Below are 25145 nucleotides of genomic sequence, written 5' to 3'. Positions count from 1 at the left end.
GTAGCCAAGCAGGTATCTTTTTTTTTTTTAGTTTTACTTTTGCTTGGTGATAAACACCTTCTATTTCACCATTAATAACAGCACAAGGCCTCCTTCTCATTTTATGTAGCAAAATTAGGATAGTATATTGATTTCCAAAGCTATTTATCATTATGCAATGCACTGGGTTTAGAACTTGGCTCAAGTGGTGGGCAAGGGGAGTAGGCTCCACATGATGTATATCCTTTCAATGTTAATGCTTTGCTGATGAAGGCAGCAGCTCTGCAGCACAGTGAATGCCCTCAGCACCTTTTTGTGCAGAGGGTACTGAGGTATCAGTGATTATTCTGCATAGCTGGAAACATCTTTTCCACACTTTAATGGTTGTGAGACCAGTCAGCACATAATTTTTTTTATTTTGACTTCACTGGATGTCTGAAACAAGCAGCTCAAGCCAATGTTGTTACTTTCGAACACTAGCCTAAGACTGCTATCTAGCAAGGGTATGGAACAGGAGGTTACTTGAGATCCCTTCCAGCTTCACATATCTCACACTATTAAGGAAACTGTCTTTATTACCCAGGTTCAACACAAGCTTTTATGTGTTTGCAGTATGTGGTGATTTAATTAACTAAAACCAATTTTTTTTTCCCCAGGATTCTACTAGACAGCACAATATACCATGGAAATATTGACAGGCTTGCCACTGCAGAACAGAGACCAAGCTTGCAGAAGGAAACTGTGACCCTGAGCTCATCCTGGACCCCCAGCCCTTGGGCTGTCTGGGCTAGGTGTCAGTGGGCTGGCCCTTCCCCATTGCCAGGTGGAGGCTGGGAACTGTAAGCCCCCCAAGCCCACAGCACCTTGCCAGGTAGAGTAATGGAAAACCAGGCAGGTTTCCTCTCAGGTTTGACTGGGCTCTGCCAGAATTTTGTTGCAACAAAATATTTTCAGTAAAACTTACATTGAAATTTGAAGTCAAATAAATGGAAATTTTCCACCTATAGCACCAACTAGACCTCTTTATAAGTAATTGCTGACTAGCTTTAATTACTATTATGTCAGCCATTGAGGACCAGCCAAGCACGTCAGGGTTTACTGAAAATTAACACCAAAGCCAGCTGTTCTGACTTACTTAGGCCTGCTGCCCCTCTTTTAGACAGATGTTATTGAATATAATCTTTGATTATTTATGGACTAGAGAGGACTTTGCCCTCTAGTGAGTGTTCCTTGTTCTGCCGCTTTCCAGAGCTGAAATATTCATTACTTCTGGTTTGGTTTTTTTTAACCCTGATATATTCACTTCTGGCATTCTTGTCACATTCATTTAATGACACACCTCTTTGACCACTAAAATTTCTGATACATTTTCATTGCTTTTTTTCTTGTCCTTAAAGACATACCTTTTACTTTTAACTCCACTCATTCACTTGCAACAATTGTAATTGTTTAATTAAAACAGCCTCCTGCCACTAGAAATTTATACCTCAAGCACCATCGAGACAGAGCAAAGCTGCTGCTGCAAGGAATTAAGGATGTCTAACTACAAGGGAAGGAGAAAATCAGGGCGGATGTTTCTGTCATAGTTGTTGATCATGCATCTGAGTCTGCAGTGCCTCCCTTATTAGTTGGCAGGTTGCAAATGCTGGCTGGCCCCATGTTTCTCCCATGAGCTCATCGGTGATGGAGGTATGTGTAGACCAGTGTATTCTGAGCTGTAATTATACACCAGACAAGTATGTAACAGCAGGAAAACCCACAGCTGCAATCATAGGAAGTATTTATACAGAGCAGTACCATCTGGTGCGTGCTCCTATGCTATACTTAGTGATATACTATATTTACTCCTATAGTACACTTAGTGACTATACTGAGTATCCCAGTTAATCCAAAGACATTCAGTTTCTGATAGATAACCCCACTTTTAAGAGCAGCCATTCTTTACCTGGTGATGTCTATGCAGCTCCATGCATAGATACAGAACAGGGAATGTGAAAGGGTTGTTATATGAAGGAGCTGCCATCCTGCTCATCTGCAGATACATGGATACATAAATTTCTCTCTTAAAAGGGAATGCAGTTATAGCAATGCCAGTGTTAAGGTTACCACCTCGACTCTTCTTGATTTGCAAAAAAATTCCTTCTTCTCCTAGCCTAAAACAGAATAAAAAAACCTACAGTATTTGAAAAATTAATTTATTATACATCCACAGATGGTTTTGTAATAAAAATCCTCACCAGGCCTATTGTCAACAATACAAAACAAATAAGAAACTCCAACATCCGCCATTTGCAGAAGTGCTAATAAGTTAGTGAGCAATAGTGCCCTTACTTTCAGTGTGCACTGTGGCTGCATATCACTGTGACCAATGTATTTTAACTTCAAAACTTGACATTTTACAACCTCTCTACCTCTGTTTTGGACAGTGACAGTTTTGAGCCATAAAAACACAGTGAGTTATGCCCTTGTTCCATAGTTCTTCTGTTATTTTTCTTGAGGTCATCTGTGTTTTCGGTGGGCTACATGAATTTCTAAGTCACTACATGCAGTTGCAGTCATGATCCGTGCTTTTACTCTGATACAAAGATGCAGTTACAATTTCATACATATAACTCTCAGTAATGGTATCAGGAAGAGAGGTGTGGTGTTGTGCTACTATTAACTCCAGTCCGTGCTAAAGGCCTCTTCAGTAATAAAGCAGCATTATTTTTATTAGTTTGCTTAAAACAGAGGTAAATATTACTGGCACGTTTTTCTTTAAAAATGCAAAACCAGACTTAGCAATCATGAGGAAGTGTTTCCCAGTATATTAAGGATACAGTACTCAAGTGAGCATACAATACTACCCAGAAAGGTAGCATTTGGCATAGATATGTTTTTTCAGTTAATCTGTGAGTATACACACATTTGTATGTACACACACACACAGATTTTTGTGCGAAGCCAAGGAGAGAGCAGAGACAACTTCCAAGTGCCTCATAGCCTTCTGAGTTCACAGGTGTGTACTCAACAGATTTCGAAGTTGGAAAATGAAAACTCCAGTTGCATGAGCTTGGACTTATGTAAGCATGATAAAACCAAGTCTCACCTTCCCCCTCACTCCCTGTACTACTTTTCCCTGGTGTGTACAGAGAGCATATGTAGTGAGTACTCCACAGCATAGCCCAAAACATGGTCTGAGTGTTAATTAAGCATCCATATAACACAGAACATAACCTTTTTTTTTCTGTCTTGCACAGCTGCATAGCATGATACACTTGAGATTGTCAGCAATGTGGTTTCTTTTGCATACCTTAATTACATATGATGTTGCTGAATGCTAGTGTATGCATAGGCAAGCTAAGGTACAGCAATCTAGCAAGTTATCCAAATTTTTGGTGTACAATGGCAATACAGAACTTTAAGTAACATATTAAAAATTCTCCAGAGGAAAACATCTTGCAATTTATTGTAACATAAGTAGCATACACCTGAATGTGTTTTTACACAGGTAACTGTTAGGTGACTTGCTACAGGTATATTTTACACAATGGTGAATAAAAATGAACCTTTTACAAACCCCCTAATTCAATATGTTTTCTTCAAAACAATATTAAGTGTGTGGCTATGAAAACAAAGTGACACATAAAAAAATTTCAAAAATCATTTACCACAGGGTAATATTTTTATGACTGGAGGAAAACAAAAGTTATGTACATAAATACATATATTTTTATGTATAGCAAATTACAGTTTCCTGCACTGGACATTTATCAAATATACAAGTACTGAACAATACTGCATAGAGTGCTTTGCCACACCTTGTGGTCTCTTTAAATTCCTGTGAGAGTGGAAGACATGTTTCTACAGAGGATACAACTTGTTCAGTGATGCAAGCTCACACAACAATTAAAAAAGTAAAGAAAAAAAAACCCTACAGCAGAAATGTCTGATGTTCCCAGCACAGGCATCTTTAGCAACAGAATGAAAATGTTCAACTGTTCTTCAAGCACGTGTTCCAACACAGAATCTGTGTCAGAGAGCTTTATTCCGTACGACGAGACATCACCTGTCAACGGCGATGCATTTGGACAACAAATCTAATGCTCAGCCTTGTCCACTGGCTTGTCAAAGCCATCATGTTTCTGATAGGCAGATTGGTCTATCAGGAGGTGAGGAGTCACCTTTCAGATCCCCTACAGAAACTGTATCCTTTCTCTTGGACCTGGGCAGCCACTCCCATGAGCTCCAGGTCGAGAACAAGGCACTATCTGGTTTTCTGGCCATTATCTTTCCAAGGCTCTAGGAACTGTGGTTATGATCATGATGTGAGATTTTGAAAGGGGTGACACCAAGCTATTTTTGAGGACTATGTACAAAGTTATTTTGGTACTGAAAATAGGAAGCATTCACACCACACATTTCATTTCACCTGGCCAGAAATGCTAAGCTCAGGTTTCTAATGCATAAATAATGATCCTTATTGAAAAGGATGACATAGACTCCATTGGGTTCTTGTGACCTTACCAGAAACTGTTTTCAAAGTACTGCAGTTACTAGCCAGGAATAACAATCCCATTTAGATGTTTTTCAGAGCACACAATACAAATATTTATGTTATAAAAAGCACTTGGTTGTCTCCACAGGTTAGTGATGTCTGGAACTTGGGGGATTGTAAATCCAGTCCACTACAATAAGAGTCATACTCACAATCATGAAGATTATGCCAACTATGAGAAAGATCAGAGCCTGCAATTCAAAAATAAAATTTTATTAATAAAACAAGTGATTGAGCAGGCTGTAGCTCACAGACTGTCCCACTGGAGCCACATTTATATAACACCCAGGGTCTGAGTTTGGGTCATTCTCTGTGACTAAAACCCAAGCAATGTCATACAGGGTTACATAAATCAGAGTTAGTCCTGTGTGAATTTCAGTCCAAGAGACTCAGACTTTACAAGGCTAGATCTGAAGACAACCCATTTTGCTACTGTGAACAATAATACAGAACATAACACAGGAACAGCTTTTTTTTTTCTTTAAAAATTGATGAATTTTCAATACATGATCATAGTCTCTGACATTAAGAACAGCTTCAGAGTTAATCCATTTTATCCTTGTTAGCCAATCAGGTAAGTCCATATCTCTTATTTAAAGGTATATCTGTGCATATTCAAGTGATTTAGGTGCTTGTAGTCACTCTTTGCTTTATTGGGGCTTTAGTTTACCATAATCTGTCCACACTTTACATTATTCTGCCTTGCAGCACAAAGATGAATATTGTATGTAATCTCAGTGCAGGGTGTGAAATTCTGGATGTGCCTAACACACAGCAACATGGAGAGTAAACAAGGAGACATGAAAAAATATTCAGTCTCTCTGGAATAACAGCTTCAAAGGTCATGGTAGAAATAATTTCACCATAAAAAACCTCTTCTTTTATGCTTGCAGTATGTATTGGTTAACTTCCATGTTTTTTGTGAACATGTATATCGATATATATATGCTCATCTGTTTACATTATGTCCCTGCATATATATTTAACTAATAACCTTTCTGATTAAATTTTCAAAGAATATTTCCTTGGTGATAGTTAAATGTGCAGACAGTTATTGATGTTCAGGATGAAAGGTACTGCTGTGGTAGTCCAGCATGACATATAGACACATTCTCTGCATAAATGATAGACCTTCATATATGTCTTCTGTAGGTGTGTGGATCTGTCTCAGAGGGGAAATCACTATTACTTATTTATCTCTGCAGTACAATTTCGATCTTAACCTTGACCTCAAATCTTCCTGTTAATCCACAGCCGGCCCTCTAACATGAACCAACAGCTCCTTATACACTTACTTAGTCTTGGTGCTACTTATGTAAATGCAGGTGTTAACTAGACCTTAGATCGGATTAAATAAATGCATTTTTATAGTTGTTAAGAGACACTTTATCCTAAACACTTAGTGTAGTGTATCAGGTGTAGTAGGGCACAAAAGGCTTCAGCTCCTGAAATCTGTGGTGAATCACGCTATCCAACCTATATGCTAGCATAAATGCTAGCATTTATGAGCAACTGCCACATGTTGCAAGTCAAAGGTCTGTGTATTTGTGACCAGTGCAAAGCACACACCCTCCCACACTTCTTTTTGCAATTGCTGCCAGGTCTCTTACCCCGATCTTCTGGGGAGACCTCAAGGGTTCCTTCTCAACAAGACGCAGGTAGAAGGCACCAGGGAGGATGAAAATCAACATCGTAGCAGAAGAGGCTCCTGGAAGAGAGAGAAGAGCTGAGTACTGCACCATCTGTCAGAAAAGCATTGTGGTGCACCTGCAAAAGAGAGCATGTGGGAAGGCAGCTGCTCTTCCAAACCCAGCTGCACACAAAATATTCACTCTGTAGACAGCATTCATGGAGAGCTGTAGATGTCCAAACACTTATTTGAGTGCTCAGGGCCTGAAGAGACACTTGTTACTGAGAGGATTTTTTCAAACTGTGACTAGGAAGTGCCTACTCCTCTCTGCTCAGCAGAGCCCAGTATGGTGGCCCAGGCACAACAGTCCGAGAGGAGCAAACCAGCTGCAGAAAGCCCATGGAGGTGTCTTTCTCAAGGACATCTGCATCCGTGAGTCTTCAAGCAGCTCAGAGCACAGAGGCTTTTCATGTGCTTCTTTGGTCAAAGGCCAAAATTGACCAAAAGAAAGAGGTAGGGAGAGAACTGTGAATGTCAAAATAAATGTGTCACTTTTCTCATTTTTCTTATGTCACAGTTTGGAAGTCAATACATTTTATTCAACCTAAAGGTGCTTGAAAACCAAAGGTGATTTCCCACTCCTCCATATGCATTGAACGACCTTTTTGTCAAAACGGGGATTCCTTACCTGTTTTCATACTAGGATTACTGGATTCCTTGTGCCTCATGCAAGGTAGCAACAAAATTGGGTAGCCTTTAGCTTTGTGTGTCAGTTGTATATCCCTTTTAACTTTAATCTGTGTTTATAGTATACTGTAAGACCCAAACTGAGACTGTCACTCAGTCCATGAATGTAAATATGTAAAAAGAATTAACAAAGTGTTTATGAAACCTACCAATAAATCCAAAGATGTCTTTAATAGTTGGAACAAAAATTACAAGCAGGTTATTAAAAGCCAGAATTACTGCTGCAACCAGGAAATGTCTTATCCAGCTGAATGGCCTTCTGGGAAACAGCAACGCACTGATAGATGAACGGATCTGCAAGATGAAAACCAGCAGGAAAAGTAAAATGATTAATTTTTCTTTGCTTTTCACTTTTAAAAATGATCTATATTAAGTACTTTTGCAGTAAGAAATTCTGACTGAAAAAAATGTGTTTTCAGTCTTTGATTCCCATAATGTAGTCTCACTCTGATGTAGGTTTTTGAGAACTGGGTTCACGGTTTAATGCAGAAACTCAAATATTTGCAGTGTAGAAGAAAATCAAGTAAATAGGGTGTAAAATCAGGGACATGAAATCTGTTCAACTGAAAGATGCTAATATCAGCAAAAAAACTCCCAAAGAACCCCCACTATGAATACTGATCAGTAGGCAAAAAATGCATGTGTGAAATAGGAGTTGCTGTATTCTTGTACCAGATCCCTCTGAAAATCCCACAGGAGTTCTATCATTTACTTTTCTGAGAGAAAGAGGAAGCTGTTGTTTTACTTTCATCAAATATATACATACACATATCGGAAAATAAAAGCATATTTTTCAGTGCCACTTGGAAATTATAAACCTAAAAGCTGTTGCAGAGGATCCTTTTTGCTCCACTGACTTTCTCACACAACACAGAATTTTTTTGCCTTTTCATCATAAAAGGTGGTAAGTAGGAAAAAGGTCAAAAGCAAATCCATTTGGTGGCTGGAGATAGTGTTACTCTCAAGTACCATGATTAACTTAAAATTCGAAATGTAGAAATTGAACAACAATATTTTTACACTGTAAAAAAGCTCTAAACCCACTTCTGTTTCATTCTTTTAAAATAACATACAACTGTACAACTGTTTCTGGGTGAGTTTGGCAGCTGAATAAATGTATGGGGTTCTATCAGACTTGAAGTCCATCGCTTGAAAACACAGCATGAATTTTGTATTTTATGTTTTTCAGGTTGATGTGAGCCAATATTAGGAAGAGGGAAGCAGATTGCAAATATTTTTTCCAGCCTCTGAGTTGGTGTAAAACAGCTTTATTGCAGCAAAAAACTGCTGCCTACATTTCTGTGCACTTACTCTTAGCATCTTCTCCATTATACCTTCTGTGACATAGTCCTTAAAGAGGATTTATCAATTGTAAGTTTTACAGTGACTAATGGTACGTAGCTCTACAGTTAATTAATTTTTTTTTAACAATGAAATTAATTTTTTTTAAAGAAAAAACTCTGACTACTTTGAGAAAATACAAATGCAGTAATTCATTAAAAAAATAGTTGTTACAATTATATTGCTTATTTGGAGTAATAATATCTGCTGTGCTGGTTGTCCAAATAGGCTGTGTAAATCTCTTTGATATTCTGGCTTACAAGAAAATGATGTTTTCTCAGGAGTCCTCTTAATAGAAAAATTAGTGCTGTGGTATGTAAATGTTAGGACTTCACACACTATTCAGATATAAAAATGATTTTACAGAAAGTTAAAAGGAAAAATGCTACATCTGACAGAGAGAGGCTTTTGCAATGCCCTTAGCTCGTTTTCCCATGAAGAGTAACCAGTTTGTTAAGACTAATTTAAACATTTAGCCACTAGTTTAAACATGACATTTAAGGCAGAGCACTGGCGTTCTCCAAGCTACAAGAACCGATCACTCTGGGTCCTTTATACCAGACCTTTCTTTTTGATTGGCAACATTGAACAGTGATCACTGCTCTAAGGCATTTGTCAGCAAGCCTGGAAAGAGTATCTACACAGAGCATGCACTGCATCCAGGACAACAGAGCAACAGGACGCCAGGGTTACTGCTCTCATCAGATGGGAACCCTATGGTGTGACGTGGATTGCTGGGAGCCCTCTGGCAGCATGATGCTGGGCTTGTACGTGCCATACAAACGACACACCAGCCTCCCAAAACCTAATCACCAGGATCAGCTATTTTCTCCCCTGCTGCATAGCAGCTCAGAGAAGGCATGACAGACATTTTTATACATTCAGGAGCCTAGAGGTCTGCTCTTCAGGGGAGATTGATCCCTGAGGAGGCTCAGTCCCTCTTCAGAGCAGTTTGTTTACCCGTGTCTTTCTGTCCCTGTTACTGTGGGTATTTTGTTTTTCCTTGTGAAGAGAACACAGAAGCTCCAAACTTTGCTCAGACAACTGACTATATGGCTGAGTCTTGTATGCCTCTGTGTTCTGGTATTTAGCTTCCTCCCCTGTCCATAGACTGAAGCATGTAAGGTGAACAGAGGCCTCTGTCCCTCTGCTTTGGCAGCTGGATCTGGGAGCCCTGCACAATGTGTGACCTGAGATTCACATGTCTGTCCTGAGTTTGGATGCTATAGTAGGTGCCTATGTCTCTATTAGGAAATCTCGTAAGTGGTTTCAGTATATCCCCGTCTTTGGTACTTAGCACTGCTCTGATAAATATAGTACAGAAAGAGCCAGAGAGACAGAGAAGTCATTCCTGATTTGTTTATAAAGACTGATTTATTTCAGTCTTTCAAATTTTGCAACCCAAACTGCCTAAGGTCCATACCTAAGACCCTTCTAAGTAAAAACTCAGGCTTATTTTTCTTCAATGTTAAAATCTGCCTGTGCTGAGCGCATACAATCAGTGTATATGGGCTAGCCTTGATTTCAGCTTAAGCAACTGTGTTACTTACAGGGAAAAGGACAAGGGGTACAGTCAGGGTTACAGCCACCAGCACTGCCAGACGAACTGACAGCAAGAGGGTGTCGAAGGTGTACACTTTAGTGTATGTATGAAGTAGCTCATCTTCAACTTCTCCTGCAAAAAGGAAACAGAAAGGAGCTAAATCACTTAAGCAATACCTGAACATGCAAAAGGATCTTTGTACTGCAGCCAGATAAGATTAGCTTTAACCCAGCTGCTGTCATTAGATACATGTTATGGGCTAGATACGAAAGAGGAATTTTCCCACTGTGACTGATACAAGTCCATCATTCCCAGATGATGAGAGTAATACAGCTCTGAGGTGATGCTTTGTACTCTAGTATCTTTGGGATGACTTTGAGAAAGACATTAAGTGAATGTAGAACCTGAAGTAAAAATAATTTCTGTGATATGAAATATGAAACAACCAAACTGGTGACATCTCCCTTTGACCTCTACCCACATGTCCCAGCTCTCAGACAGAGCTCTCTTGGCCCAGTGATAGGGAGAAGACTGTGCTGTATCATTCATTTCTTTGCTGCATGGAGGAACTAACAAGCTAAAAAGAAGTGGCGTTTGCATAAAATGGTGTGCTAATAGAGGGGCTTCTCTGTTTGCCTATCGGTTAGTCTAGCTCATCCATATTTTTTTACACTAGAATGATTTGCACCTGTTTTTCAGCATAGATGAAGCTGAACTAGTGGTGTCAGAGCCAGATTGAGTAGCACTTAATAGTGTCATGTAAAACTGTTAAGCTCTAGAGTATTTTTAGTACAGTCACTCTTGGCCTTTGCCAAGAGCCAAGTTTACAGCAGCTTCTTGTCTGAGTTCACAAAACCAAGAGATATGCAACTGGTCCCCCTGGTAGATGCCTCTGAGTTTCTCACAGGTGAGGTTGTCTGACAGCCGGAGAAGTGCCACAGATCATTCAGGAAATTACACACTGCATATTATAATTGAATGTTGCTTACACTTGGATTCGGGCCCATAAAAATACATTAATACTTGGACCTCTGAGATAGAACCAGCTTACCTGCTTTAAAATGACAGGGAAAATTCTGCAGAGAACAGGGTTTTGACCTACCGTAGAAGGTAAGGTATCCAAAGAGGGCAGCCAGAAGATACATGATAAGCATGCCAGTGATGGAGATATTTGAGATATTCTGCATCCGCTTTCGGGAGCGACTGAAGTACAAAAGAAAGAGAGTAACAGTCCTATAAAGCCTCTATTTGTACAAGAAGTACTCAGAAGCATCTTAGCTTTCTAACATATCCTCCCTGGCTAGTAAGTTCATAGCAACTATATTGGTTACACAGAGCTGTTGATACTTTACAGCTCTGTGTAGAGCATCATAGACTTATAAAAAATGTGTTGAAACTCCATTTCTATTGCTTTCTCACTCGCAACATAACACGTGTCACACTATTTTGTATATCATTATTTATTAACTATCAATCTCAAATGGTGTATTTTAAATAAAAAAAATGGAGGGGCTAAAATTACAGGACTGATAGTAAGAATAGACAAGAACTCTTAGCCAGCTCTGTATGAACATACCCTTATATCTACATAGGGCTGTTCTGCAGGTTCAAGAACCCCTTGCAGGTCAAATCCTTTCTTCATAAATCCTTTGGTTAAAGACAATCTTCATCTTATAGGACCTGGAAGCATGTTTCAAGTTATCTGTGAATTTTTATTGCTTCTGAGGTTAAACCTGCTGAAATAGGAGGTAATGATTCATAGCCTCCTTGCGTTTTGCAGCACACCCTCCTGTAATGTATTTTTTGCTGTTCAACAAATGCCTTTGATTAGTGCTTCCCACCTATCAACTCTGTGCTGATTTAAGCACGTGTATTTGATTTTTGATATTTCTCAAGCAAATTAGGCTGGGTGAAGAGACTATGTAAGACACTCAAATCAATAGCACCCCAAGAAACTTTAAGAGTAAGTAACAATTGACCCAGAACTCATTAAAATATTATTAGAAACAAGAATTATCTCCCTGAGTGCAACCAAATTCCCCAGTTTATTTCACATCCTTTAAAGAACTGTCCAGATTCCTCCTTTCCTAAGTAAATATTGATCAATGCAATGGTTCTCTGTCACCAATATCTGACTATAAGGTCAACGCAAAGCCAATGTCTGCTTTCTGTGGTAAGCAGTAAATCATTATCATGTGGGTGTTTATACACCTGCAGTCAAGAGGTAACATGTAGAAAATGATCTCTAGCTTTGGTTAACTGGAAGTATTGGACAAAATTTAAGAACCTTACTCTTTTAGTTCACTGTATATTGGTAGCACCTCAGGGTGGCATACGAATGCAAATGCCAGGATGGGTATTGCATAGGCAGTCTGTAAAATAAAGCTCCCATTAGTAAGAATGGTCATGGCTGCACCTCTGACTTTTGGCAGCCAGCAATTTAGCTGTAGTACAGTTAAAGTGGTTAAATGGTTAAAGACACAGAATCTCCCTTACCCGTGAGTTGAACACAAAGTATTTTGGCCGACACTTGTCACTATTGTCACCGTGCGCTTCATATTCTACACTGCTTTTGGGGGAGGTATCTTTTGGTTCCTCAAGGCCTGGCAAGTGCCCAGCTGTGTTGTCCATCATGAAATTCACACCAGAGCCAAGTGACTCATTTGGTAACATGACCAGGTGCATTAGCACTGTGTTATTGGTGGTGGTCCAGTTTTCAACCCCATGGTCCATGACGGGGAGAGGACAGGGTATTTGGGATTTCTTGAAGATTACCTACAAAAGAGTAGACTATGTCATCAGAAGAGTACCAGTGTAGGTGATTACACACCTGGGGTATTCCAACAGAAGTATAAACAGGCACACAGAAGAGGGGAAATAGAGAGAGCAAGAAATCAAGTGTTACCACTTCTACTTCTCGCAAATATTTGTTGCTAATTTGCCTTTGCTGTTGTCCTGTTTTATTTTTTATTCTCAAGTGTTTTTTAAACTGGATTTCTTAATTCTGACTTCATTCAGCAATAGGCTTGTTGATTTGATTCACTTGCAGATGCTATTCTAACATCCACATTAAATTGTCATGGTAAGAAATATAACAGTGTTTAAGGGTTTGCAGGTTCTGTATTTGCTTAGAGACAATACCCAAACAGCCACCTACCACACTGACAAAGAAAACCATACAGGTCAGCGAAAATCCACTTGTATAACCAAGATAACCTGTGTAGTAAGAAAAACAAAACAAAACAAAAAAGAAACCGGTTCAGCTACATATAAATTCACAATCCTAATAGAAATAAGACAGGAGCTTAAGCAGTACATTAAGCTTACCTAAGGTTTTTAGAAGGGAGAGGGGAAGAATAATCAAAACTGTTACAAGTATGACGAGGTAGTTCCCATTCAGGTACCATTCTCTAAAGAGGAGAAATAAAAATAACAACAAACATCATTGACATCAAAGTGAAAAATTTTCATCTGAGGTTCAAGTTGGGAAAAGGTACCTACCCAGAATTCTCAAGTTTCATAAATGCTCTGATGACTTCTGGAAGTTCATATTTAATAATAAAGAGGTAGCTTGACATTGCTGAAAAAAAAAAAAAACAAGCTAAAAAAATAAACACCTTCAGGGAAAACTGTAGTTCCAAAAAAAGAAAAAAAGAAAAAGATTTTTGCAAAAGTAGAGAAATGAGTTTTGTTCAAATGAAAGTGTGACTAAATAAATGGTGTGACCTGCAAATTGTTATGAACATGTCTTGAATGACATTAGAATGACATCAGAATGACATTAGAATGACATTATTGTATTAGAATGCAATACAGTTACTACTGAATTAACAGTATACTCAAACCACTCTTAACTTTTCCTTCTACTTTTTTGTTGTAAATGTTGTTTTTCCAATAGATGCTCTCCATCTCCATTCTGTAGTAACTTAAGATGTTACTGCCTCCAGATCTCTTCAGCTATCTTATCCTCCCTATTTTCAACTTCTTTCTTCTGATAATCTTCTCCATGTATAAAGAAAACAACTAGTCGTCAAGATTCTTGATGGAAGAGTGGACTTCTATACACCTTATTTAAATGTACTTCCAAAAGGAATACTTTTTTCAGTTATTTTATGTTTGCCACAGAGAGATCTCTGGAGACCTATAAATCAGTCTAGACAAGGACAAGAGAAACAGCTATTCTTCTTTAATAGGGAAGCGTGCTTCATTCCTGAATTCAACCAATTTGATATTTAGGCTTGAGGAAGGAAAGGAAGACCACAGAATAGCAGCTTTTATGAACAAAATCCAAAAGTCTTTTGCAGTAGAGAGACGTGAACTACATCTCCTAAAAGGTTTCTTCCAGGATAGTAAAAGGAAACAAGCTTTGTTGCATGAGTATACAGTCCTATCCCTACTATTTGTATTGGTAAGTAAACAGCCTCCTGTTCTCAGACAATGAAGATTACTTGATAGGTGTTTCACAGGAGGTATCTTTGCAGGTGAATACATTAAAAACATACTTTAAACACACAGCATCTTCAGGAGAACACAACCCAACTGTTATTTCAAGGAGAGAATTAAGCTGAAAAATGAACTACTGGAGAGTGTTTTATAGAGAAGACAGAACCATGTGTTTTATAGAGAAGACAGTCCCATTTACATGGGACTAATCTTTTCTAAGTTGAAGCGGATCATTCAACTAGATGTTAAGAACAGTCTGAGCTGTGCTCAATAAAGAGAAATGGTCAGTTCCTGGAGGACAGTCAGCCAGGCCACTTTAGCCTTTTCACTGGCCATGGAGAGATCCCAGGTAACTGTCTTTCACCAGACACTGAAGTGTCGGGTAGCTGAATCAGTGACACAAATCTCCCATGTCCTTTCTTTTTGTAATACAGTGTATGCTGTATCTGGCTCAACTCTAATACCATTTAGATAGGCAGAGGGGAAAAAGCACTTGTGTTTTGTAGAAAAGCATTAAAAGCTAGAAAATTCTTTCCCTTACCTCCAATGTTCTGCATTGTAACCGAAATGAAAACACCACACTTCCCAGGCCAGCCAAATGCCTTTTCTCCCAGTTTTTCATATACTAATGATCCTGAAAGAAAAGCAAAATTAAAAACAAAAAAACCCCATGAGCCACTGCATACTTGATGAATTGCATTCCAAGGTAAAATACGTGCAGCAGGGACTCTCTATCAGCCACAGCCTGCTCCTCATACCTCCTTCTTTTGATATCTTCAGTAAGAGGTGGACGGAATAGAGTGACAGTATTGCTACGCTGAGCAGCAAAACTCTGTAAAGCAAAGCAGAAATTAGAATCCTAAGCAGGACATCAGAGGCAGTGGATTTGAACTTACACTTGCTCATTTTCATGAGGTTAAACATATAAATAGTTTTCAGCGTGTTTGTTCTTTGGTCTCCTAGTGCTAAATGAAGAGATAAGTGTCAACTGTAGCTTACTTGTGAGTACAGTTGCACCTTATGCACTCCAAAAGCCCCTGAAGGGTTGTTTAAATCCAGTAAGTGCCACTTCTGTGCTATTCCACAAGGACAGAATCTTGTATCTTAACAATATCCTACTAAAGTAAACAGAATTTCTATGTGAGAATATGGTCTTTGGACTCTTACCCTCTCCTTGACCTCTCAATTTCATATGTCTCCTTACTCAGAGCTGTCACCAAAAATAAAACCCAAACCCCAAACCCAAACCAAAACCAAACCATGATTGTGAACACTTCACTGCTGCCTCCTGGGTGGTCACTGCTTTTGGCTTCTGCCATATCATTGTGAAGCAGAGTTTAGTAGCCTGTTGTGCAAGTACATTAAAAACTTTACATAATGTTAAAGCATGGCATGATACTGGAAAACCCGCTCTTGGAGCACTTGTAGCTAAGTCTTCTAGTCTAGTCTGCTTGAAGGTACTGGTGTCTGAATTCATTAGTTCTGATTACTGCCATGCTCCTTCCACACAACATTTGCATCCTATGTGATTTCAGCCTCTCAGAAAGTGCTGGTGAAAAATGTAGCTTTGTATGACATATTCAGGGCACAACACTGTGGGCACCACATCTTATTACCATAATCGTCTTGTCAGCAGCCTGCACAAGTGCTGGTGCAGAAGGGAATGTGATGATAATGTGACAGAGCTAGGAAATACAGATGTGCCTTACTCCATGGCTGAACCCACATCTTCCACCCCACTGAACATGCAGTTTGGTACAGATATGGGAGACACAGCCAAGTTCATAAATGAGTTACAATCTAAGAGCAGACCTAGGACCTGGGGCAAGGTGATGGCCCCCAGACCATCACAATTTTTTCTGAAGTTTCTCTCTTTGAGAGAGACAGACAGTGTTACAGCCTTCGTGTGAGCAGAGTTGCCTGTCATGATGTGGGCTCAAGCAACATGGTAAGGGGGAGTCATGCCTGAGATCACAGTGTATCCTGCTGAGAAGGCAACCTTCTTGATCAGGGAAACCCATGGAGCGTGCTGTTCATGTTTCCATGTCCTAACACATGAGGTAGGGTAAAACAAAGTCCTCCTGGTTTCACTTGCTAAATCATGCCAGACAGAAGTGATGCTCTCATGCAAAATATGTGCCATTGTAAACCTCCTCCACAGGAGGAATGTAATGGGAACTTCTGGAAAGCTTCTGAATTTTAGGAACCCTCCTTTTAGCTTCACCCTGTAGGATATCTTCCATCACGAGAGCGCTTGAGCAACATGAGAATAGTAAATTACAAAAAATTTAGACAATGCTGCCAGTATCACCTAAATTAGAATTAATGTCCAGCAGGTTCCATTTAGGTAGATGGTATTTTTCTGTCCCGGTAACACTAATGTGATCTGTGAAAACAGAGGAACTTCCAGCAAGTGGATACATGTCATGGGGGAAAAAACCTCCACAAAAAGTTTATGCTTTTAAATAAAACTCCTTCGTCTACCGGAAGGGAGAATGTTTTCATGCGGGAAATATGGAAATAAGACAGAAAAGAAAGCAAGCTCTGGGTGGAGACGCCCTTTTTTTGGTTGTTTAAGTCTCCATGTAGTGCTTTAGCATTACTCCCTGCTCTAGCACTGCTAACAGAGCTAATGTCATTAGGCTCATATCAGATTTTTTTTTAGCCACCTAGGTGAATGAACAGAGCTTAAAAATAGCAATATTACAAAGCTAATGTTTTTTCCCCAACTAGTGAGGCTTAACATATCATAGTTTTCTTTCCAGTGATAGTTCATGGACATACTAGTTAGTACAAGTGCTCAGAGAAAGCTGGAGAAAAAAAGAATCCTACATTTTTCTAACCCTGATGCAGTCAATTTTAGAATCAGCTTCCATTTTTGATCTGTAAATACTATGTCTAAGACAGTAGAGTGCAGGTGTTATGAAGCACTTACCCAGAACAGTGTTTGAATATATAAATAATTTTCAGTTAAAAATTCTACTGGCAAAAGAGGAGATGTTTCTTAGCAACTGGAATCTACATGTGGTATTTCAAATGCTGTTTCTCTTGTAGCTACACAGTCTTCACAAGCAGGAAGTGATATAAAAACAGCCAAGTAACCTGGTTTAAAGGCTTGCTACATTTCACTAATGTGAAACAATGGCCTAACACCATCATGCTTTATTCCAGTTTCATGGGAGTTTAAAATTAAGGCTTCAGTTAAAATTAAAACCACTTATTAAAAAAAGAAAAGCAACATTTTTTTTTTAGTCTGTCTCATTAAGATGAGCCAGAGGTTAGCCATCAATTAAAAAACTTCCCATGGCTATCTGTCACTGTCTATCAAAACCCATTCTGTATAGATACTGCCAGCCACATACCATTGCTTTCATCTGTGCACACTGTGTACAAATAGACTTGAGGGAGCAACATTAAATCTGGATAAATCTGTGAATGCATTTACATTCAAAGCATGTTGCTATTTCAGATTATATTGAAAATTCTTCTTCTATTTCTACATAGTGATTAGATAGTTGGAATGGTGTAAATATATTTATGGGTGATTTAATTCCCTTTTTGAGATCCCATAATGAACCAGCGAGATTGCTATCTTTATTTTAGGACCAGTATACTGTTCTTTCCTTCTGTTTTTTGACTGCACAGAATCAATTCACAGTTGTGTTCCTGATACAGAAGAGGTCTAAAATACAGGGAAAAAAAGGCTTTTCAGCAGTGGTTCCTTGTGGTGAAGCTAAAATGGTTTAATTACAGATGATTTTACAAAACCTTTCAGCTAACAAAACAAGCTTAACATACCTCTCTAACCATAAAAGCTTCAGTGCCAGCTCTGTTCTTATATTCTATTTGCTTTTATTTCTATGTACTTACATGAAAAAGATAATTCCTGTGTTGGCCATAGCATAGGAGAGCCCTAAGATGCCGCTGCCCATAATAGCATTGCTGAGGTTGAATGAGGACATTCCAAAGGAGATTCTACCTGCATGCTGTTGGGTGCAAAACCAGAAAATGGCAATTAATTTGTATTTTACTGAGCACAACAGACTAATCATCCTCATTGCTGGATTTCCCTGTACTGCTCTCTTGATCTTTAGAGGTGGAGTTTTTCAAGGTTCCTGAGTCCACAGATGCTTGCCATCATAAGGAGTCTCTTTACCCCCAAAGACAGCTACGCTGGTAGTGTTTGCCTCTTCCCATTCTTCAGTTGTCTCAGAGGGGAGGAGGGCTACATTCCTGACAGGTGACTGAGGTGACAGTTGTGTTGGCTAGCCTCTATAGAAATATATGCTGCTATCTTATAGACTACCCACTTATTGATTTTAAAAAATCGGATTTTTTTTTTTAAACTTAATAAAATTGATTTTTGAATTTTTCTTTGAGTAGGATGTGCTTCTTTCTCTGGGGAAATAAAAGTGTGTCTAGGGGGAAAAAATGAGGGCTGAGTGTCTGGGACTGGAGGCAGGAGAGTGGAAGAGGACAAAACCTAGGAGAGGGAGGATGGTGTGTGACTGAGTTACAACTGACACCAATTGGAAAAGAAAAAGGGGGAATATGGCTCTTAATTTTAGCTTACAATCACAAATAACTTATTTTGGTTTTATGTGATCAGTCCTAATAAAACCTGTAACACAACCAATAAAATAATGTTTTCTTTTCACCAAAGTCATGAACACTGAATAAAGTTTAATCCTGAGCGGACAGGTACCCTTGTGCACACCCCAGGAACTGGTGCTGTGCTTCCACTTTCACATGGAGTTGTCTAAGGAGTGGGAGGTGCGCTAAGCATGTAATGCTCAGCATCATAAAGCCAAAACAAGAATGTCCTTTCCTTAAAGCAATGCAGCTGGATGTGTATTCATTTACACTGATGCTGGAAACAAACAATGCAAGCACGCACGCACTGAGGCCCAGATCTATCTGACTTTTGGAGTAACAAAGTCCCTCTGAACCAAATGTCTTTTTAGAAAAATGGATGCAGACCCACACTGGTTGAACACAGGTGAGATTACATGGGTTCTACCAAAGTTCAAGTGTGATCTCAATGATTTTTCTGATTACTTGTGAAAGAAAGACCCAGTTTTACTTGTAAGACAACAGAAAGGCTTTGTTGCACTAACTGTTAGAAAATGCTTTTATTTGAAAGCCAAAATTATGCTGATTGAGCTCAAGAGTAACTTTGTTTACTGGAAGTTTTGAAAAAAAGATTCAGGTCAATAAGATTTATTTTGTAATTATTCATTAATTCACTAAAAATGAATAAAACTTACATATTCTTCATTATAGTCTTCCAGTTTCTTTTTACCCAGATATCCATTTGTTAGGAACTTCTGACTTTCTGCATCTTCACTAGCAAATGGATTGAACACAAAGAAAAATAAGAAAATATTAGATAAGGTTTATGATACATATTTTATTCTAGTAGTGCCCTTTGTCATTAGTGGAAACTTTCCTTTGACATTGCAATAAATATTTAAAAATCCTTCAGAAAAACACTGTTCTCCTGTAAGATTCTCATGTCCAATGGCATGTTTAATAGATCTTTGCTTTGCCTTGGAATTTAGTTTTAAACCCAGTAATCTTCAAATTATATCTGATTGTAGATGTTGGAAAGTAGAATTCCATACAGCAGTGTGCTAAAGCTGAGCATATACTTCACATCGGAGTAACGAAGCACCTTGCAACTGCCCTGTTGGAGAGATGTGCTGGGGGGTGGAGCGAGCTGAGAGCTGGAAGCCAGTGGCTGTTTTTGAGATGTCTTTCTCAGATCATGCAGGTGCTACTGCTCTGGGGGGTTCTGCTGGATCACCTGAGGGTGGACTGTCCCTGTGGGAGAACTGAGCTGCTCAGGTTGCGCTGCTCTGAGAGTATATTAATTTACGTGTGTACTATCTGACCGGAGTGGTTGGAAATTGCCAAGGGGCTGGGAGCCTGCAGAGATCACTTCACGTGGTGGCAAGGAGGGACCTGGGCTACCTTGGCTGTGCTGGGTGCACTGTCCTCCAGAGCATAGAATGGGGAGGGTCATCACTGTGGGAAAACTGTCCCAGATGCCATTAGTGAAGCTTGTTTTTTGATTACTGCTTTCTAGCCTTAACAGAACAGTTAAATGCTTACCTCCTAATTGCAGCCTTTTCTGAATCAACCAGCTCTGTGTAGTTGTCTTCGAGGCTTTCCCCACTGTTGCTCTGGTCATCAAGCTCAATATTGACTTTTTGCAGCTCCATACGATCCATTAGAGAGGTCAGTGCTTTCCAGTACACACACTCGCTTCTTCAAGGTAAACAGCACCGTGCTGTGTGCTTGCACCTCTCTGTCATGCAGGGACTGCCAGAACACTCTGTTCTGCAAACAAAAGACAATAGAACTCATTAGAATTTTCTTCAAATTAGATAAACCAGTGTGAATTGTTTGGTGTTGGTTTGATCTTGATAATAGCATTAAGAGGAGAAACTGTTACAGACTGGGAAAATTCTGGGCAAGCATAGAAGTTCCTTTATATGCCAGCACTTGGCCCTCCTTCTCCCTTAAAATGGTAAAGTGCCAGGCCAACAGATGCACAGTGGGTGTCCAGCACCTGGCAAAAATACAAAGCCAGCAGAAAACAATTTCCTGAACTGCTTCTTTTGAATTTCTAGGGAAGGGGGATGCAGAAATGCTTGTTGTAAAAAAGGAGTATAGCAGGCTTTCCCAGTCTCGTAAGATTATTGTTGTCACAGGTTTAAATGTATTGTAGACTTGCCCCTTTCACTGGGATCTGACAGATGTGAGCATTTCTGTATGATCACTTTTTGATGACTGGGAGGTGCAGTTCTGATAGATCAGTTTCTGGTTTTCAGTATACATGCGTTTAATTCTTACTTGATCCTGTTAGAAAAATTCCTGTCTTTTGAAAATCATATGATGCTCAACTCTTTATTTCTGTATGGGCCAAATAAAACTGTACAAACCAAATTTACAAAGGGAACTTCACCTCTGGGATTTCAGCAGCTGCATGTTACAGACCTTTCTGTAGATACACATATGGATTCATTTGCTCATAACCAGATTCAAGAGGAAAAGACTGTGCAAGAAATTTTGCAGTTTTGCAATACTTTTGCCTTCTCAAAGATATTCCTTGAGGTATTTTAGATGTCCATTCACAGTTGAGGGGACACCAGTGAAGGGAGTGAGTACAGACCAGAGAGCACATTGCTGGCAAGCTCATGGCCAGAGTTACAGGTTCCTGACCCTCTACCTGCTGCCTTGCAATCAGGCACACTGGCCAGATCCATGACATTTTTCATAAATATTACATGATAAATGCAGCTCAGCATTGCACAATAACAATAGCATAAAACACCGCAACAAGTAATTTCCATGTCTGGCTCTTTGCAACACTAAATCTGCAATTATTTAATAACCTTTTTCCTGGTTTTGCATTTCTGCTTGACCAGATCATCTCTATTCTCTGTTACTGATCACATGCTGTTCTTAAGAACATCTACAAGCATATTTGTAGTGGCAAGATATTGGAGTGCATGTTTTTAAAATGTAAATGTAAACTTGAAATTCAGTCCTGGAGGTTAATACTGACCCCAGGCCAGAAATTAAAGTGAAATTCATTGCTTCTTACTAAAAGCATTCACCTAGACAAGACAACTGAAAATGGAAAACAATATCACAAAGCACTAGGAGATTTCCTACCAGGGAGAGTGTCTGTCTCACAGAGAGTGTGTGTGAGGGGATGAGTGACTCAGGGATCAAGGCAGAGCTGCTGGCATTTGCATCGCAGTGGCTGGGGTATTCTGCCCACTCAGGATGTGAATAACTCCATGAGTTAGAAAAACAATAAGACCCTCTTTGCTTCCTCCCCCAAACCTCTGATGGAGTCCTAAGAACCATAGTTCCATTCACAGAACTATCTTCAAAAGCAGACGCTGCCCTGTCTGAGAAACACAGTCATTCCAATTCTTGATGCTTATTTTTAATCTGTGGTGTAAAAGTCAGGCAAACAAATCTAACTGCTTATTCCTGTTCTGGTAAAGTGTAAAATCTGCCCTGTGACCACTGCCTAACTCTTATTGGAGAAGTGTCTTTTCCAGAAGTGGCAGTCCAAAAAATACAAGTCTTCAAAGAGGTGAGAAACAGAGGTAAAAGTAAGCAAAAAAGTTGTCAGGAGTTAAACTACACAAAGATTAAGCTGAGGGTGAAAGTCTGTGCAACACAGTGAACACAATTTGGAAAAGAGAGGAAAAATTGACTGGAAATACATGTTACTGCATAAGAATAATCTGGACATTGTCTTGTCAAACATTTGCATCAGTCATCTGATTTATGGATGTCATCTCAAGAGGCTCTGGAATTACTGCATAAAGCAGTGATTTTCTATTTTTTCTATTTTTATTTTTTAATATGTGAATTTCCAAAAGTCTGGTGAAAGTGCAAATTCCTCAGGTGGCAAAATTAAATCTGTTGAGAACCTGCTTTCTTGAAGTCATAACTTTTTAGAGAGAGGTTGGTAGAGCTCAAGGAGTCTACAAACTGGCCTTGCCAGAAGCTCAGCCTGTAATAGTGGAGGAGAAACACCAAAGTTCATATGTTTTAGCTTCCCTGGGATTTCATGCTTTCTTCTTCTGAGTTCTGAAGTTGGTGCCTAAACATATAAGAAAAATCTCTTAGATTTACAATGTTCCTCAGACTCGGCTTCAATATGGTGATGGTTTTGCTGCCTCCAGGGGCATTTTGCTGAACAAAAAAATTTTTCTTAAAGTTTAATATTAAAATGGAAATACTTATTGCAAAAGACATTCACCTATTATCAGAGGGAAATTATTTATCTCTGTAAGACTGATTTTCCTATTCAAGTATAAGGTACTGCTCTGCATCATTTATTAAGTAATGGTTTTCAGCAATGATTCAGAAAATGATGAAATTTTTGCCATCTGGTTTCAGAATGTTATTGATTCCTGTCCAGTCTGCAGTTAGGACATTAAGAGAATGGGCAAATAATGCTGGATCACAGATATGACTAACACTTTCATGAGTTTTGCAGTATCAGTATTTGTAATCTCCTCCATGGTATCCGATTTAGCAGATTTTGCCAGATTCTTTGTCTTCGTGACAGTGACTTTATGATATTATTGTCTATGTGGCTATTTCAAAATGAGATAAGTGTTGTCACTGTGAAACACGCAATTAAAATGTAAAGCTTTCACAAATTCTTTTGTTTAAAGAAATGTTAGTTGAGTAAATCAAAAGCCTTGAAAAAAATTCTCAGGAGTTAGCCAAGGGCTGCAAAGGAAAGCAATCATTCATTTCTTAATTGACAAGGCAATTTTGAACACTTTTGCTGCTTCTTTGGTTTCTTAGGTTTTGATTTTCTGTATGAAAGAGAAGGCTAAATTTCATTCCTGGAGAAATACCAAAGATATCTGCCAGTGTAAATTACCATGTCAGTAAATCTTAAGGAGCCCATCCTTCACATTGCACTTATATGTACAGGTTAATTAAATTTCTAATTCCCAGTTTTGGAAGACGTGGCCAATCTCTGAAGTACATTGATCAAACATTGTAAAGAAAGAAAATTTACCTCTGAGTCAAGCAGGTTCTCTTCCTCACTTGCTAGGCAGGTTATATCTTTTAGGAATAGCACCTGTAAGGAAAAGTTTGCTCATGTACAACCTAGAGCAGTTGAACAGTGATTTAAAGAAAAATGGGAGTGTATGAGATGAACCAATCAACAGCTGCTACACCCCAACAACTCCCTTTGACAAACTTGCGTCAGCTCTTTTTAAAAAAGAGGGGAAAAAAAAAGAAGAAAGGTAAATCAGTTTATTGGAGCACACTGAGGGCAAACATCTCGGTTACCGGAGCTATTTGCTCTCTGAGCTTAGCACTATTACAAAACACTTGTCCACAGAGTGCTTCACCCAGACTTGATCACACTTTCATTTCACAGTCTTGATTTTTGAATAATGCACATGCATTAAACTTGCAATAGCGCAATAGCACAATAGCAATAAGTTTGGAAAATAAGATCTGGGAAAAATACCTATGGGCTCCACACAGCTCTATCTCTTTGACTACAGAGATATATCTTGCACCGTCTGTCTGGGCTTGATCAGAAGTGTGTGCTTTCAAATGGGCTAGCTGACCTGTGCCTTAGTTTGCCAGTTGAAATATTTACTGTAATTGGAATTATAGAGGTATATGTCGAGTAACAAATGTTATTCATTTAATGGTAATATAGACCTGTGGAGAAGTATTTCATTACCTGTGACATGCCTGTAATACTGTAGAATTTACCATCTTTTATCCAATTGCTTAATGACCATCATTAAAAACCACAACGAACCCTCCAGCCCTCCCTCTCATGTAGTCTTTGTGATTAAAGCCCTCAGACTGGCCTGACTGTGAAGGCTAGAGGGCAAGTGAGGGGATGTGATTTTTAATTCTTAGAGTTTCCTGTGGAGCACTCAGACTGCTTTAGCTCAGGCTGAGTGACAACCTGTGTGAACCCAACCCTGATCCACTGTGACTAGGGCTTTTGCTTGCTTGCTGCCAGCACTGGCTGTGGTGTGCCAGTTTCAGAGTTCCCCCCTTCCAAAAAAATCTGAGTTCCAAGATAGACCCAGACAAATTGTTTAACAAAAATAAGCTCTGACTCCCTCAATTCTGCATTCCCATGAAAAGATGACATTTTAAGGCCTATCATGCCATATGATGCCAAAAGTAGTACAGTCCAAAGATTAAGAGGTGTAAGGTTTGGAGCTAGAGGCCCTATCTTGCTTTAAACCTAGCATATAGCTGGAAAAATGAATAAATTTTTGGGCTTAGATTGGTTGAAGGCACTTTGAATCTGAAAGTTCCCTGTGTTTTCCAGTGGTTTAATCAGGGAAACAGGCTTTCCTTCTAAGGCATATGACAAAGAATAGGTGTCCTTAAGG

At 39.1% G+C, this 25145-nt stretch overlaps 1 protein-coding gene across 3 annotated transcripts; it reads right to left on the bottom strand.

Annotated features, from left to right (window-relative positions):
• Nucleotides 1–2198: 2198 nt before the first annotated feature.
• On the bottom strand, nt 2199–23901 carry SLC38A4 (solute carrier family 38 member 4). Of its 3 annotated transcripts, none has more exons than XM_051795806.1 (16): nt 23789–23901; nt 20335–20557; nt 19488–19566; nt 18091–18206; nt 14979–15052; nt 14762–14854; nt 13279–13357; nt 13105–13187; nt 12935–12993; nt 12274–12552; nt 12070–12149; nt 10880–10980; nt 9785–9909; nt 7043–7187; nt 6127–6224; nt 2201–4707 (listed from the first exon to the last, which is right to left on the bottom strand). In XM_051795806.1, the coding sequence occupies exons 2-16, from the start codon at nt 20451–20453 to the stop codon at nt 4606–4608; spliced, it is 1632 nt and encodes a 543-aa protein (XP_051651766.1). In that variant the 5' UTR covers nt 20454–20557; nt 23789–23901; the 3' UTR covers nt 2201–4605. The 3 variants fall into 3 exon arrangements, with proteins under 3 accessions (XP_051651767.1, XP_051651766.1, XP_051651765.1); XM_051795805.1 differs by having other exon boundaries at nt 2202–4707; nt 20335–20562; XM_051795807.1 differs by lacking the exon at nt 23789–23901 and having other exon boundaries at nt 2199–4707; nt 19488–19561.
• Nucleotides 23902–25145: the final 1244 nt, after the last annotated feature.

The sequence above is a fragment of the Manacus candei genome, unplaced genomic scaffold (assembly GCF_025592945.1).
Source record: "Manacus candei isolate 608988 ecotype Guabito, Panama unplaced genomic scaffold, ASM2559294v1 h1tg000043l, whole genome shotgun sequence".
Taxonomy (NCBI): Eukaryota; Metazoa; Chordata; class Aves; order Passeriformes; family Pipridae; genus Manacus; species Manacus candei.
This window is presented reverse-complemented; position numbering and strand designations above follow the sequence as displayed.